Here is a 15,845-nt window from a genome sequence, read left to right on the forward strand (position 1 = left end):
ATTAAAGGAGAGTGACAGAAATACAGAAAACAAGCAATGTAGGAGTTAAAAGGATAAATAAAATGCATACAGTAAATAAATATATAGAAATAATAGAACAAGAAATAGAGTATAGTTTTCTTGTTTCTTGTTTTCATGGTATCTCAATTGCACGCCCTGTCCCTCTTTCCATCATTGTGCTTTATCGTTCCCTAGGGCCACTTGGGGATTTCCTTGAAGAGCTGGGTACTCTTATCAGCTCCTTCCCGGAACACGGCACTCCTCTCATTCTACTGGGTGACTTCTTCAACCAGACAAGTATCTTCATCTTTTTTTCCCTCCTTTTTTTCTTCTGTCCTCATTCGACCTCTTCATTATCTCCTTCTCCTCCTATAGTCATATAGTGGTGTTCTCTACAGAGCCTGATCATCCCCTCTAACCTCTCCATTACTCCCCCTTCATTTCTCTGACCACCACTAACCTCCTCCATGTCTCCTACTACTCTCCCACCTGCTCTAAACCTATCCAACCGCAGTCTGTCACCAATCAACTCGCCGCTAGCCTTCCGCTCTTCTAAACTCTCCCGATTCCTTCTCTTCTCTCAATTGACTCTGCAACCTCCTCCTTTCTCTCCACTATTTCATCTGCCTTTGGCCGTCACTGCCCTCGCTCCTCCAAGCCGGCACGCCTGTGTCTGCCAGCTCCTTGGTTATCTGAAACTCTCAGAGCTGAGCTCAGAGCAGCTGAAAGGAAGTGGCAAAAAAATGGCCAAATCAGATGACCTCTCCCACTTCCATTCACTCCCCTCCGCCTCCATCTCATTATCCACTGCTACAGTAACAGTACAGTCCTCTTTCTACTGATTCAATCCTCTCTGCCTCTACCCAATTGGAGGCTCTTCTCGCCATCTCCTCCCTCCTACACCCCATCCCTCTCTGCTGAAGCCTACAGTACATCAACTACTTTATTAAGAAGGCTGATGAGATATGAAGCTCACCTGCCTGCCTGTTTTCCTTTTATCCTCTATCGCACTGTTTCCCAAACAGTGGGTTGGGACTCATGTTTGGGTCGTGGACCCATTTGTATAGGTCTTTTAGCTTAATGTTTTTTCTCTTTGCTCAATTTTTTAGCCTTTTAACAATTTCTCTAATAAAGTTGTTTAGTTGTATTTTTGTAAAGCGACTTTGGGTACTAAGAAAAGCGCTATATAAGTGTGATGCATTATCATTATTAATATTATGGGTCGCGAGAAACATTTTCAAAAATTAAAAAGACATTATCATGTTTCAAAGGATTTTCTTTTTAAGAAAGCAAAGAGATTCCATCAATAAAAAAATAAATACAAGTTTTAAAAAAAGATCTGCTATTTTCACTAGTTTGGGTCCCAGGGAGACACATTTCTCTTTTGGGTCTTGAGCTAAAAAGTTTGGGAACCACTGCTCTATCACATGTCATTCACCACACCAAGCACCTGTCTTCTAGATCCCATCCCCACCTCCATCTTCCAGACCATTACCACATTCATTACCACCACCATCTATAAACACAGGCTGCATGTCATTTGCATTCAAGTCAGTTAGTTACTCAGTTACACAGCTCCTCCTGAAACCCGTCCAATGTCAAGAACTACAGACTGGTATCACTCCTGTACTTTCTTTCAAAAAGTCCATGTGTCAAAAAACAAGCTTTTGGATGCGAACCAGTCTGGATTCAAACCTGCCCCTTCCACTGAAACATGTTGCCCAGGCTGGCTTCCACTCAGTCCTTATTCGTATTGACCTACTGTACCTGGAACATTTCACACCCTGGCCAATGCTCCAAATGTCCTAATCTTCTCCCTACTGCTACTTGGTTAGCCTCAGCTGGGCTTTCATAAGGCTGCTCCACACCATCATGAAGCTGGCCAGCTCACTGGTCTTCTCCCTGTCCTTTTTCAGTACTCCAATATAGGATCACTGCTGGCTGACAAGAGGTACTGCCTGGAGGTCAAATTTCAATATCTCTCCTATGAGTAAACAGGCCTGTGAGTGAGTGACTGACTGACTGACTGACTGACATCTGCTACAGTAAATGCCTGAATAGTACATGTTTTAAGCCTTTAATAGTGCAGTGACTGCGGGTGATTATAGCAGCTGAAAAGGCCTCGCTCATCTGGTTAATCACATATACACTCACACGCCTCTTGGGCTTCGTCCACACGTACACGGGTATTTTCATAAACGTAGATATTTCGTTTTCGTTTTTGAAAACCTCCGCGTCTACACGGCCCTGTTTAAAAAAATCTCTCTGTCCACACGACAACGGCTAAGTCAGTCACGACCCATGCAAAAACTCCGTTTACCGTGTCCACACGGGAACACATAGCCGGAGTTTTTAAAAATCTACACTGTGGCAGGAGTTTTCCAAAAGATGCGTTTACATGGAGCAAAAACGCGTTTGCGTGTGGACGAACCCCCCAAAACGCATATAAAAAGCTACGTTTATGAAAATACCCGTGTACGTGTGGACGAAGCCTTGGACTGTGTGAAAATAATGAATTTGTGCATGGCTTGCCTTGTGATGAGAGACATTATTCAGACAAAGCATAGGTCACTCATTAGCTTTCTCATTTACTGGAAACCTTAGTTCAAATTCTCTCTCTCTCTCTCTCTCTCTCTCTCTCTCAGCAGTGAGAACATCTATTTCAACGCTAAAAGCCAGATTCCCCTATTGCAAAGTTATTTGTGCTCATGTACGTTAATAGCTTGGTATGCCATAACAGCAAGACCAGGGAACCTAGTTAGAAAATTGTCAGCACATGAGTAGTGACGCGGGTTCTCCGGGTGCTTCTCCTGATATATACGCACGATGAGCCGCTGAGGCCATTAATATGATATTCATCATTCTATAAACTGATAGTGCGTCTGTGTGATCTATAAATAATAAGAAACAGCACTGAACCGGGGCCAAATGGTAACATTCAAGGTCGATGATTAAATTGGTATTTTTGATCTGTACAAAGCAGAATACTGAAATATGTCATGAAACAGGGTGGGTAATTACATTCTAATTGTAATTTGATGGTGCAATGTTCCTCTCTCTCTGCCCTCATGCCTCTCACTGACCGGAAATAAAGCATAACAATACCAACTAGAAAAAGTGCTCCTCGGAGCACAACTCTCCGCTGTTGGGAATGTTGGGAATGTTCTATCTGTATAAGTGTCCTATCCCTCCTGTCTGTATAAGTGTCCTATCCGTCCTGTCTATGTAAGTGTCCTATCCGTCCTGTCTGTGTAAGTGTCCTATCCGTCCTGTCTGTGTAAGTGTCCTATCCAATTGTTACAGTATCCGCCATTTCTCAACCATTTCGTGATTGTTCCTGTCTTACCTCACTCTTACCAGACTTGTGTTGGGAATGTTGGGAATGTTCTAATTCTTATGTTCTAACTGTCCTATCCATCCTGTCTGTATAAGTGTCCGATCCGTCCTGTCTGTATAAGTGTCCTATCCGTCTGTATAAGTGTCCTATCCGTCTTGTCTGTATAAGTGTCCTATCCGTCCTGTCTATGTAAGTGTCCTATCCCTCCTGTCTGTGTAAGTGTCCTATGCCTCCTGTCTGTATAAGTGTCCTATCCGTCCTGTCTGTATACTGTAAGTGTCCTATCCGTCCTGTCTGTATACTGTAAGTGTCCTATCCGTCCTGTCTGTGTAAGTGTCATATCCCTCCTGTCTATGTAAGTGTCCTATCCGTCCTGTCTGTGTAAGTGTTCTATCCGTCCTGTCTGTATAAGTGTCCTATCCGTCCTGTCTGTGTAAGTGTCATATCCCTCCTGTCTATATAAGTGTCCTATCTGTCCAATCTGCCAATTATGTATCAGCCATGCAGCCATTTCGTGATGGTTCCTGTCTTACCTCACTTTGACAGTGGCACAGACACTGTCAAAGTGATGCCATGTATTTATACAGTATTTCACCGTATTGTCACGTGTCACGTGAGGCTTGACCAATCGGTGTGTCATATTTAGAAAGTGAAAACAATACTCTCCTGCGGAGAGTAATAAAAATACATGTGGTGCAGTTGAGATGCCTCATCACTGGTACCTTGTAACCCTCAGCATTGTGGTTTCGGCTGAAAGGGTAGAATGCCCCCACCTGCATCCAACGACGACACAACTCCTCATTGGAGTCATCAAAGAAACCACAGATGTCAGCTCCAATCTGCAAGAACAAATCAAGGAAAGCAGAATGAAGAGGCACGACAGGGCTAACTTGACATTCAAACAAGCCATATTTGGCCATATTCCCAGTCCAACAATCTGGACTGGAAATACAACAATCTGGACTGGAAATACAACATAATACACCATATTTTACATGATATGTCTCTTGGAGCAACAATTTAGTTTTTGGTTTGAATTGTTGATAACATAGGCTACTACTTTTTAGGGCTGGGCGATGTGGACAAAATCAAATCCTATTGTGACGATAATATATATATATATATTTTAAATATTTTTCCATAATAGTTAAAGTAGCTGCTCTACAAGCTCACAACGCTGTTTTTTTTCTCAATACTATTTTCAAGTATCAAATAAGGCTTATGTGATTAAAATCAGCAAAAGACAACATGCCATGTTATATTATGTTATCAATCTAGTCTTATATCATGCTATTGCAATAATTTCGATATATTGCCTAGCCCTAGTACTTTCTAATGTTACTTCTCTGTGACAGCAAACATGCTGTAAAATGATGGCAGGTGAGAGTCACGTTTATCTTTTACAGTGGTTGTCCTGTTTTCGGTTCAAATAACTCAGGCTTTATTGGCAGACAGTACAGTAGCTGTGGACAGTGGTCTTTATTCCCATAAATTGCACCATGGAGTGGAGGAGACAGTCAATGGGCCTTTCCACAGAGACTGCTTGCTATTGTTTACTACCAGCCACAACAGTCTCAATTGAAGAGAATCGATCCAAATACCATTTGCTCTCAAGCTCTCTGTGCATGGTCTCTTTCTGTGTGTGTGTGTGTGTGTGTGTGTGTCTGTGTCTGTGTCTGTGTGTGTGTGTGTGTGTGTGTGTGTGTGTGTGTGTGTGTGTGTGTGTGTGTGTGTGTGTGTGTGCGTGTGTTCTTAACTGAAAACCCGATTGACATAGTCCCACCAGTATGGTTGGCTTCTCCGAGACCCCCCAGTGATCATTGCTGGCTGGCTGGCTGGCTGGCTGGCTGGCTGGCTGGTGTGTGTGTGTGTGTGTGTGTGTGTGTGTGTGTGTGTGTGTGTGTGTGTGTGTGTGTGTGTGTGTGTAAAGCCCATTGAATTGAATTGAATTGTGTGTGTGTGTGTGTGTGTGTGTGTGTGTGTGTGTGTGTGTGTGTGTGTGTGTGTGTGTGTGTGTGTGTGTGTGTGTGTGTGTGTGTGTGTGTGTGTGTGTGTGTGTGTGCGCGGCATGTGAGTTGTATCCATGGCCCCCTGTAGCTTTCTTACCTCTGTTTGCACCCAACGTTTTGGCCGATTTTGCACTACACTACATCATGGGTGCACGTGTATCGCCACACTGACTGGGTATGTGGTTATTAATGTGTGTGTATGGGTGTGTGCGCATGTGTGACATCTTGTAACAGTCATTTTTACAGATGTTGTATTCTTATTCTGTCCTAGCCTGCCTTGGTCTCCTTCTGTTTACACACAATTTCTATCAGAGGCCGGATCGTTTGTATCCGACAAGACAGACAACGATCAGACGCCACATATTAAAGTAAGAACACATTGCATTAATTTTGAAATGTATACTACTTTTTAGGGCTGGGCGATGTGGACAAAATCAAATCCTATTGTGACGATAATATATATATATATTTTAAATACTTTTCCATAATAGTTAAAGTAGCTGCTCTACAAGCTCACAACGCTGTTTTTTTTCTCAATACTATTTTCAAGTATCAAATAAGGCTTATGTGATTAAAATCAGCAAAAGACAACATGCCATGTTATATTATGTTATCAATCTAGTCTTATATCATGGCTGGCTGGCTGGCTGGCTGGCTGGCTGGTGTGTGTGTGTGTGTGTGTGTGTGTGTGTGTGTGTGTGTGTGTGTGTGTGTGTGTGTGTGTGTGTGTGTGTGTGTGTGTGTGTGTGTGTGTGTGTAAAGCCCATTGAATTGAATTGAATTGTGTGTGTGTGTGTGTGTGTGTGTGTGTGTGTGTGTGTGTGTGTGTGTGTGTGTGTGTGTGTGTGTGTGTGTGTGTGTGTGCGGCATGTGAGTTGTATCCATGGCCCCCTGTAGCTTTCTTACCTCTGTTTGCACCCAACGTTTTGGCCGATTTTGCACTACACTACATCATGGGTGCACGTGTATCGCCACACTGACTGGGTATGTGGTTATTAATGTGTGTGTATGGGTGTGTGCGCATGTGTGACATCTTGTAACAGTCATTTTTACAGATGTTGTATTCTTATTCTGTCCTAGCCTGCCTTGGTCTCCTTCTGTTTACACACAATTTCTATCAGAGGCCGGATCGTTTGTATCCGACAAGACAGACAACGATCAGACGCCACATATTAAAGTAAGAACACATTGCATTAATTTTGAAATGTATACTACTTTTTAGGGCTGGGCGATGTGGACAAAATCAAATCCTATTGTGACGATAATATATATATATATTTTAAATACTTTTCCATAATAGTTAAAGTAGCTGCTCTACAAGCTCACAACGCTGTTTTTTTTCTCAATACTATTTTCAAGTATCAAATAAGGCTTATGTGATTAAAATCAGCAAAAGACAACATGCCATGTTATATTATGTTATCAATCTAGTCTTATATCATGGCTGGCTGGCTGGCTGGCTGGCTGGCTGGTGTGTGTGTGTGTGTGTGTGTGTGTGTGTGTGTGTGTGTGTGTGTGTGTGTGTGTGTGTGTGTGTGTGTGTGTGTAAAGCCCATTGAATTGAATTGAATTGTGTGTGTGTGTGTGTGTGTGTGTGTGTGTGTGTGTGTGTGTGTGTGTGTGTGTGTGTGTGTGTGTGTGTGTGTGTGTGTGTGTGGGTGTGTGTGTGTGTGTGTGTGTGTGTGTGTGTGTGTGTGTGTGTGTGTGTGTGTGCGCGGCATGTGAGTTGTATCCATGGCCCCCTGTAGCTTTCTTACCTCTGTTTGCACCCAACGTTTTGGCCGATTTTGCACTACACTACATCATGGGTGCACGTGTATCGCCACACTGACTGGGTATGTGGTTATTAATGTGTGTGTATGGGTGTGTGCGCATGTGTGACATCTTGTAACAGTCATTTTTACAGATGTTGTATTCTTATTCTGTCCTAGCCTGCCTTGGTCTCCTTCTGTTTACACACAATTTCTATCAGAGGCCGGATCGTTTGTATCCGACAAGACAGACAACGATCAGACGCCACATATTAAAGTAAGAACACATTGCATTAATTTTGAAATGTATTATTCAAAGCAGTTTTTTTATCTACCTCATTACCTAATTTGTATTCAAATTCCTTCCTAACCCAGCTATAATGACTACTAGCAAAATAAACTATAATCAATCTTTATTACAAATAACAGAAACCAATGAGCCAAACTGAGGACAACTCACTACTCCGTATCCTTTACCGTGCCAAATTTAAATCTTTTTGACAATAAACTTTACATTTTGATAATTAGTGTGGTTGCCCGAATAGGGCAACCAGACTATAGTGATAGATAAACTTTCTTTATTCTTCTTCTAGATAAACTTTATTTTGTCGTGCTACTCCTCCCACAGTTTTTTTTCTCCCAATTTAGTGCCATATGTCAAAATTACCGGCTTCACCGGGAATCCAGGGCTTGTACTTTGCTAATAGATTGGTTACATATTTTAATTGATATTGATTTATTAGTGCATTACATTTCCCCATCCACTTTAATGGGAAAATGAAAAAGCTCCCATTCAAGTATTTTTTTCTCAGAAACCGAAAGTGCTAGAGCTACAAGACTTGGAGGGGAGGTTCATAATTTAGTGCGAAATTATTAAAAACATAATTACACCATTCGGCCTCATGGTGGCGCTATAACAGCCCACTTTACGTTTTGGCCTATAACTCTTGAACCGTAGGTCGTAGAATAAAAATCTTCCGCTATTTTGAATCTTCTTTAAAACACACTTTTTGCTCCTTTTCCTACATATTTTTTCCAAATCCCACAAAAATCAGTACACATGATCTCCAAGCGGAATTTTGATAGTCCATACCGTTCGTCCATAATTGGCTTCCAAAGTTAGCGGGAGGGGCCAGTTTTACCAAAAAGGCCAAACCCCCCCCCCCCAAAAAAACGAAACGTCCGGTCAATCCCAAATTTAAATCACATGTCAAGGGTTGTTTACTCAACGAATCTCCAAAAGCATTTCCACTTTGATCCATAGGGGGCAAACGGCGTCGGCGCAACCACACTTGCAATTTCCCAGAATTGCAACGCGTCGTTAAAAGATTAGTTAAAAGATTGTTCAAGCCTGGTTTGAGTAAACGTTGACAAGACAAGGCTGAATTGTGTTAATGGAATGTCTTGAACTTTAATTTGGAGTTGACATTAATTCAAACTAAGTAAAACAGGGATTTTTAAGTTAAGGGCAGTTTTAATCAGCAATGTTGATGGAATGTCCCCCAGGCAGACATCAAACAAACCTGTGCATCACAAGTGAGAGCCCACCATAGACTTGTTCTCCACTCCATAGTCTGGAGGGACGATTGATCTGCAATTGGCTAGACCATACAGTAGTTGGGCCAACCGGCCAACCAGTGCAGCCGTCAATCAAAGACATGTCCGTCTATTGGGTTGGCACTGCTGGTCCAGCCAAAAGCCACATGGCTTTCTGACACTCATAGTGCTTGACCTGAACCAACTGGTAAGTTATACTCTAGTAGTCTACAGCATAATGTTACAGGAATATGTACTGAACTTATTCATAATATTTATCATATTCTGGAAATGGAATGGGAATTTTAAGTCAGTAAAAGAGTATACATGAGTGTGTTCCTTGCTTGCTCCACAAGTGTGAGATGTGTGCTCGTGTCCCAATTCTGTCCCTGTTGTGTTATGTCCCCAAGTCCTTAGGCAGAGTTAAGAAATTCTCCTCTGTGTTACAATTATAGCGACCACACCATGTCAGCCCCAATTCTTCATTTTTGTATGTATGTATGCAGTTAGCCACAGAAGGATCAGTGCTTGTGCTGCTGACTAAGGTTAACTAACATAACTAAACCATATGGTAGCAAGGGAACCTCTTGGACTCTGTAAACACATTGCCAAATACCGGTCTAATAAACATGAGCTAATGCAACTGTGCTGAAATAATGGAAATATGTATAACATTGATTCCCATTCAGTGTGTGGAGTCACCCTGCAGTGTAACAACTGAGCTCTGGCATTGCAATTTAGTTCAGATATAAAGAAAATCAATGTAAAAGCAAAATACAACATGGGCTGCACTAAAACTTAATGAAAACAGCCCTGGACGATATTTCCCTCTCTGATAGCTTAATGCAATTTATTCCACCAGCTTGTAGCTCAATATATATTTTGCTGTTTTCTCTTTTATGGTCAGACTAGGTTTTATGTGATATTTCCAAGCAATCGATGATTAGGTACGGTTTGAATATGAATGTCTTGTAAGTTTGCCAGGGGATTATAAAAGCTGTGCACCACTGAAGTATTGCATACCATCAATCTACCTACACTCTCTGCAGAGGGAACTGAGGGTATTTCACCTGGGGCTACGTGCCCAAGTTTCTTTTTCCTATGAATCTACAGCTGAGCTGAAATAACATGAGCAAACTAGAAAAAGTGCTCCTCGGAGCACAGGTCTCCGCCAGGTCAGGTAGGTTATTGTGGCCTCCTGGTGGCGCTGTAATAGGCCAATGTCAAAAGGGTGCCATTTCTTATTAGGCTTGCACGGCAATCGGACACTGCATTCATGGCTTGAGGCATTTTGTGCAAAAAAATGTGTTTTGCTAAATTAGACCTGCTGGTGGCGCAGGTCTAATGTTAAAAGGGTGGCATTTGTTCCTCAACATAGTGTGAAGGTGCGTGCAAAGTTGACCGCAATCGGACGGTGCGTTCATGATTTGCGGAGTTTTGTTCAAAACAAGCCAACTACTGCAAACTTTAGATGTCAATCTTAGCCAATGAGAATGGAATATGAAAAATCAAACACATCCGTCTTGATCACATGACTAGATCATGTGTACCGATTTGCGTGGAATTTGGATAAAATCGGAAGGAGTAATATAAAAAAATGTGTTTTACGTAAGTCTGCCTCCTGGTGGCACTATAAAAGGCAGATGTGAAAAATGCAGGGCAAAGGTTTTTCCTTGACCTCTATGGAGTACGCATACAAAGTTTTACACAGATCGGTGCAGTTATAGGTATGAATCCGCCTGTTATAGCGCCACCATGAGGCTGATTTGAAAATGTTCAAGTGCCATTTCTTCCTCGGCATAGTGGAAATATGCGTGCAAGATTTCACGGAAATCGCATGCTGTGTTCATGATTTGAGGCATTTTGTTCAAAACGGAGCACTCCTGCAAACTTTGGAAGCCATTTTTAGCCAATCAGCATGGAATATGAAAAATCTGAAAGACATGTTTTGTTTAATGACTATAGAGATACTGTGTACCGATTCGCGAGAATTTTGGACAAAATCTGTAGGAGTACTGTAAAAAAGATATGTTTTGCACAAATTGGCCTCCTGGTGGCGCTATAAAAGGCCCATGTGAAAAAATTGGGGCAGAAGTTCGGAATTGGCATCCAGGGAGTGTGTGTGCTCAGTTTTGCTGCGATCAAGGCAACGGTGGCGGAGATTAGCTGGTGACAGACGGACGGACACACGGACGGAAGGACGGACGGACGGACGGACGGACGGACGGACGGACGGACGGACAGACAGGGGGTAAAACATACTCTCTCGCCATGCCTTTCGGCCTGGCGGAGACAAAAATGCTGTTTTAGTGACACTACAAACATAGAATGAATATTTTATCATCACTTTGGGAGGTAAACCCAAAGTGGCTGTGAACATCCTTTGTTCTTGAAACCTGTTAACTCACATAGGGAACCCCAAACAGGCCAAACTCTAGCATGCCCGGAATGGCCCACTTGATGTCATTCCAGTTGGCAGCATTGTCTCCCAGCCAGTGACCGGCGTATTTGCCCACGCCGGGGAAAGAAGATCGCGTCAGCATCAGGGTGCGGTTCTCCCCAAACACCCGCTGCAGAGCCCTGAGGAAGAGGAGGGAAATGGAGAGAGGGAAAGAAAAATCAGAGACAGAAAGAGGTCAGGAAATGCAGAGAGAGAGAGAGAGAGAGAGAGAGAGAGAAAGAGATCAGATGGGGACAAGGTTTACTGTATATTATTATTCTATTTGATGACGAAGATCGAAGCATCATTGATTACCATGACAATACAAAGCCTGATGATGTTTACAAAATGTGTCTCCTGCCAATAATACATTTTAATTAGTAGACGGAGGAGGGAAAAATGGAAGGAATGAAGAAAGAGACAAAAGAAAGATGAGCTAGCTTTAAGAGCAGAAAGAAAATGAGTCAGCAAACCTAGGCCCCCGAGGGCTTCTGAATCCTGTTCACCATCGGGTGCGTGCGTGCAAGTGCATTTTATCTGGTCTATGTGTATTATACTTTGTTCGATTTTTTATTTAGTTATATAGTGTGTGTGTCTTTACGTGCGTGCACCACTGGTTTGGGTTCCTGCATGCATACTTCTGTGTGCGTGCGTGCGTGCGTGCGTGCGTGCGTGCGTGCGTGCATTATGCACCTCTGTGTGCATAATGTGACAGCGGTTTTGTCGAGAAATACCTCAGGGGCAGCTGTCATTGTAGCAGGGGCCTGGGGCCTTTGTTTTGATACTCTAGACGGTCTGTGTTTTCCAGACACCAAACCTCACATTATGACGGACTGCACTGGCAGCGAATGATACAGAGGCAGCGATTTGTGATTGAAATAGAAATAACATGGGAATCCCCACCAGTATTCAATCATGAGGCCTTTCATATAAAGCTGATCAGTAAATGATAATATCTGATCGATTGTCATGCAGCGGTGTAAAAATGCTTCTACAGCACACCGACACATATACGCATGATATAAATGCTAGAAGTGGTTTAGAAAGCATAAAAAAGGTTTTGTCACTATAATTCAGTGATAATTAATGAGGTGTCTGGTAGGGTACATTTCTTGTGTGAAAGCATCCCCCCTGTGCAAAACATTGTATTTTGCGTGTGTCTGCATGCATAGTAAAACTATATTGCAACAGCAAGCTGTTGTGCAGACTTTTCTCCTTTTGAGCTTCCCCAACTGTGCCATCCAAGAACTTCTTCCTCTCATGTCTTTTACATTGGAGTAGGTGGAACTGTATACACACAACTCTTTTTAGTTTAGGTTTAATTTCTTGGGTGGTTATTTTTTTGCTGCATCCTTTCCTGCCTGCTTATACCACGTCGATGCTGCTGTGCATCCCATCCTTTCATGCTGCAGTAGGCTTATATCCATACTATTAGCATTAGCCATTACTGTGCATTAGAATTCTGTCCGGCAAGGCCAACTTTGCTCTGCCAGGGCATTATTATCCATTCCCAGATGCAAGAATCCAATTTAATGATGAGTATCTATAGATTCATGAGTATGACTTGAATCCATCTCCACATTGGTAATGCATCACACTGATGCTTCTGCATAGACTGGTACAAGTCTTGAGCTAATTCAGCCAAGGACACAAATGAGACATTTATTCTCTCACAGACGGGGACCCAGTCTTATTATAACACAATACTTTGATCATGAGCACACCCATTAGCGATCAGTCTGCTATAAACATCTTGATGGTCCTATAGGCCATAATTCAAAGAAAAACGGTATTGATTCTACACAATAAAATCCGTCATGGGTCCATTTCTACGCGTTAGTTAATTTAACACTCCAGAGTTGCTGTGAGCTTATGTAGAGCTACATACAGCAAAACCAAAACATTTGCGATTGCCGTTTTCAGTAGCAGTCATGACAGCTTCACAATCCCACAAGAGCTATTCAATAAATTGTGATTTCATGCCAGCTGACTTTAAAGATTTTAAGCAATTTGCCATGGTGATTTGTTTTTCTTTTTTTCTTTACAGAGGGCATTGCTCCATTGTATGCTGTAGAAAGAAAATGCTTTGTGGTTCTGGAGAAGTAAAATAGCTCTGCAATAGTTCCTCCTGGCCAAGCCGTTTCTAGAACTGACCAAGGAACCACTCACTGTTCAGTGGCCAGCACCATGGCGTATCCATAGAGGCTGTGGACATCGTAGTGGCTCCCCCAGGTCTGCTTGGCATCCATACACAGGGTTTTACTGTACAGCACCTCATCCAGAACATCTGTGGGAGGAGACAGGAGGAGAGAGGAGGGAGGTCAGGGCAAAAGGAAGAGAGGTTGGAGGAATAGGAGAAAGGGATAAAAAGTTAAGAGAGCGACATAGGAGGGGAGAAAAGGATGAAGGAAATAAACGGAGGCAGGTGAAATAAGACAGAGGGTGACAAGTGAAGGCAGAAGATGAGGCAAGAAAGAGAGTAATAAAATGGAGTCAGGGGAGCCTGCCTTCTGCAGTTATGATCATCCTGTCTGACACACAGAATAAAAGACATGGCGAACAGTCATTATCACAATTTTACACCGGGGACTCACTACTTCAAATGAGGTTTCCTCGGGTCCTGAACGGATTTCCTTGGCTACTGTTGCTAATCTGTCAAAATCTACCTCGCTTCTCCATGGCAGCATAGATGCCGACAGGATTCTTTTTTTCCCCTTTGCACTGCGGATATTTAAAAGTGCTGCAGCAAGACGGTAACAGAAAGAAGCATCCCATGCAGTTAAAACACCACAAGCTGTATTCCTCTTAGTCATGGGTCCTATTTTAATCTTGCTACGACATAACTCTTGGCCCTAATCCCAACCCTCTATGTTGAAGAGAAAAAAGAAAGAAATTAAGATTTTTAAGATTTATTGCGGAAGAAGACTTAAAGGAGAAGCATAAGTTATTATTGCAGTTCTAAATCTAAGACGTGGCAGGTCTTACTGGGTGTGTAGGGAGGGTAGTTGAGGCTGTTATCATCGCAGCCCTTCGTTGATCCTTTCTTGAAGTTAGCCACCTCGTTCATGTCCTGCAAACAAGACGTGGCATTGTAAGAGTTTAACCACTTTCACCCTGATGTCCCTATTTTGGGTATGTCATTATACAGTAGGCAAAGAATGAAAATGGTAAAAAAAAAAAAAAAAAGCCAAAATATAGCAACTCTTAGATGACAATTTTTATTGATGTTGACACCGTCAACATCAATAAACAATCAATCAATAAACAATCAATAAACCAATAAATCATCAATAAACCAATAAACCGTCAAACAACAACGTCTATTATAATTGAGTAGTTTTAAAACCAACGATAACTGGTCGTCATCACAGCTGCATATATATGTGTGTGTGTGTGTGTGTGTGTGTGTGTGTGTGTGTGTGTGTGTGTGTGTGTGTGTGTGTGTGTGTGCGCGCACACGCACACACACACACACTATATTTTGAAAACTGGGACACATTTCTCCCTCTGTATTGTGTCTTCTACTACAAAAGTAAGTGCTCTCCAAGCAATATGTTAATGACCTACAGACCAAGAGGTAACTTCTGCATGTTTCAGTGATGGGTAGTGAGCCAAACGGTCTCTTTTCTTTGCGCTAATAAATCATCTTTAGCATAATGAGGATTTTTACATAATAATGAACCATTATGAAGAAAGCGCATAGACTTCCAGCTTACAGGTCTTTATCACAGCACGTTGCATGTTATAAGAGCTCACATACCAGCCCCGGAGATAATGCAATGGCTAGTGCAATGTTTTTTGTCGCATTACTAAAACAATAATTTGATGACCGGCTGCCTACCGGTCCGTTGGTCATCAAATTATTGGCATAGGAATGCGACAAAAACTAACAAATATCCATGAATTCAAGTCTCCATGGGGTGACTAATCGATTTTTTTTTTAACTATCCCTTTAAGAATGAACCGCTATACACAGTGGTTCTCAAAGTGGGGTCCGCGGGGACCCCCAGGGGTCCTTGAGAGGGTTGCAAGGGGTCCCCCACAAAATGAGTTAATATAGCATCAAAATCTATTCAACCACTACAGTACACTTAATCTATTTGAAAATAGCAGACCTACAAGATCGCAATGCGTTGTGAGCTTTTAGACGTGAACAATCTTCTAACTTCTTGAAACGTTTTAACAATACAAATCTTGTATGGGGGTCCTTGGCACAAAATATTTTCAGATGGAGGTCCGGGGACAAATATTACATATTATTTGGGGATCCTAGACATGAAAATATTTGAGAACCAGTTGCTACACACTACACTTGATCAGCTATCCTCCATCAGGGCATTCCGGCCCACAATGTGTGCAATAAACCCAGAGTCACGGTACAGTGATGCCATTTAGAGGTGACTTACGATCCAGAGGGCATCGTGCTTGACCTCGTTGTAGAATCTGTCATACTCATCAGCCCACCAATCTATACAGTTAGGATTGGTGTAGTCTGGAAACACTGTCTCCCCAGGCCAGACCTGGGGGAGGGAGGGAGGGGGGGGGGGAAGAGAGAGAGAGAGAGAGAGAGAGAGAGAGAGAGAGAGAGAGAGAGAGAGAGAGAGAGAGAGAGAGACAGATAGATAGACAGAGAGACAGAGCAATAGAGACAGACCCAGATGAACCGATAGGACATGACAGGAAAAGCCAACGTGACACAGAGAGAGGCAGAGCCAGAGTAGAAGGAGGGGAGAGAGGGCAATGACGTCTGTTAATGCATATACGTGCACTTT

General features: G+C 42.5%; 1 protein-coding gene across 1 annotated transcript in view; it reads right to left on the reverse strand.

Moving 5' to 3' along the window:
- The window catches only part of si (sucrase-isomaltase), a gene marked incomplete at both ends in the record, with an annotated part of 108,036 nt that overhangs the window by 59,098 nt on the left and 33,093 nt on the right, over positions 1 to 15,845 (reverse strand). The window contains 5 exons of the mRNA XM_084064645.1: positions 4,060 to 4,176; positions 11,042 to 11,213; positions 13,243 to 13,360; positions 14,059 to 14,143; positions 15,480 to 15,593. Of these exons, the coding sequence (XP_083920771.1) occupies positions 4,060 to 4,176; positions 11,042 to 11,213; positions 13,243 to 13,360; positions 14,059 to 14,143; positions 15,480 to 15,593 (606 nt within the window). The remainder of the gene's footprint in view (positions 1 to 4,059; positions 4,177 to 11,041; positions 11,214 to 13,242; positions 13,361 to 14,058; positions 14,144 to 15,479; positions 15,594 to 15,845) is intronic.

This window comes from Gymnoscopelus microlampas, assembly GCF_963454915.1.
Source record: "Gymnoscopelus microlampas genome assembly, chromosome: 8".
NCBI lineage: Eukaryota > Metazoa > Chordata > Actinopteri > Myctophiformes > Myctophidae > Gymnoscopelus > Gymnoscopelus microlampas.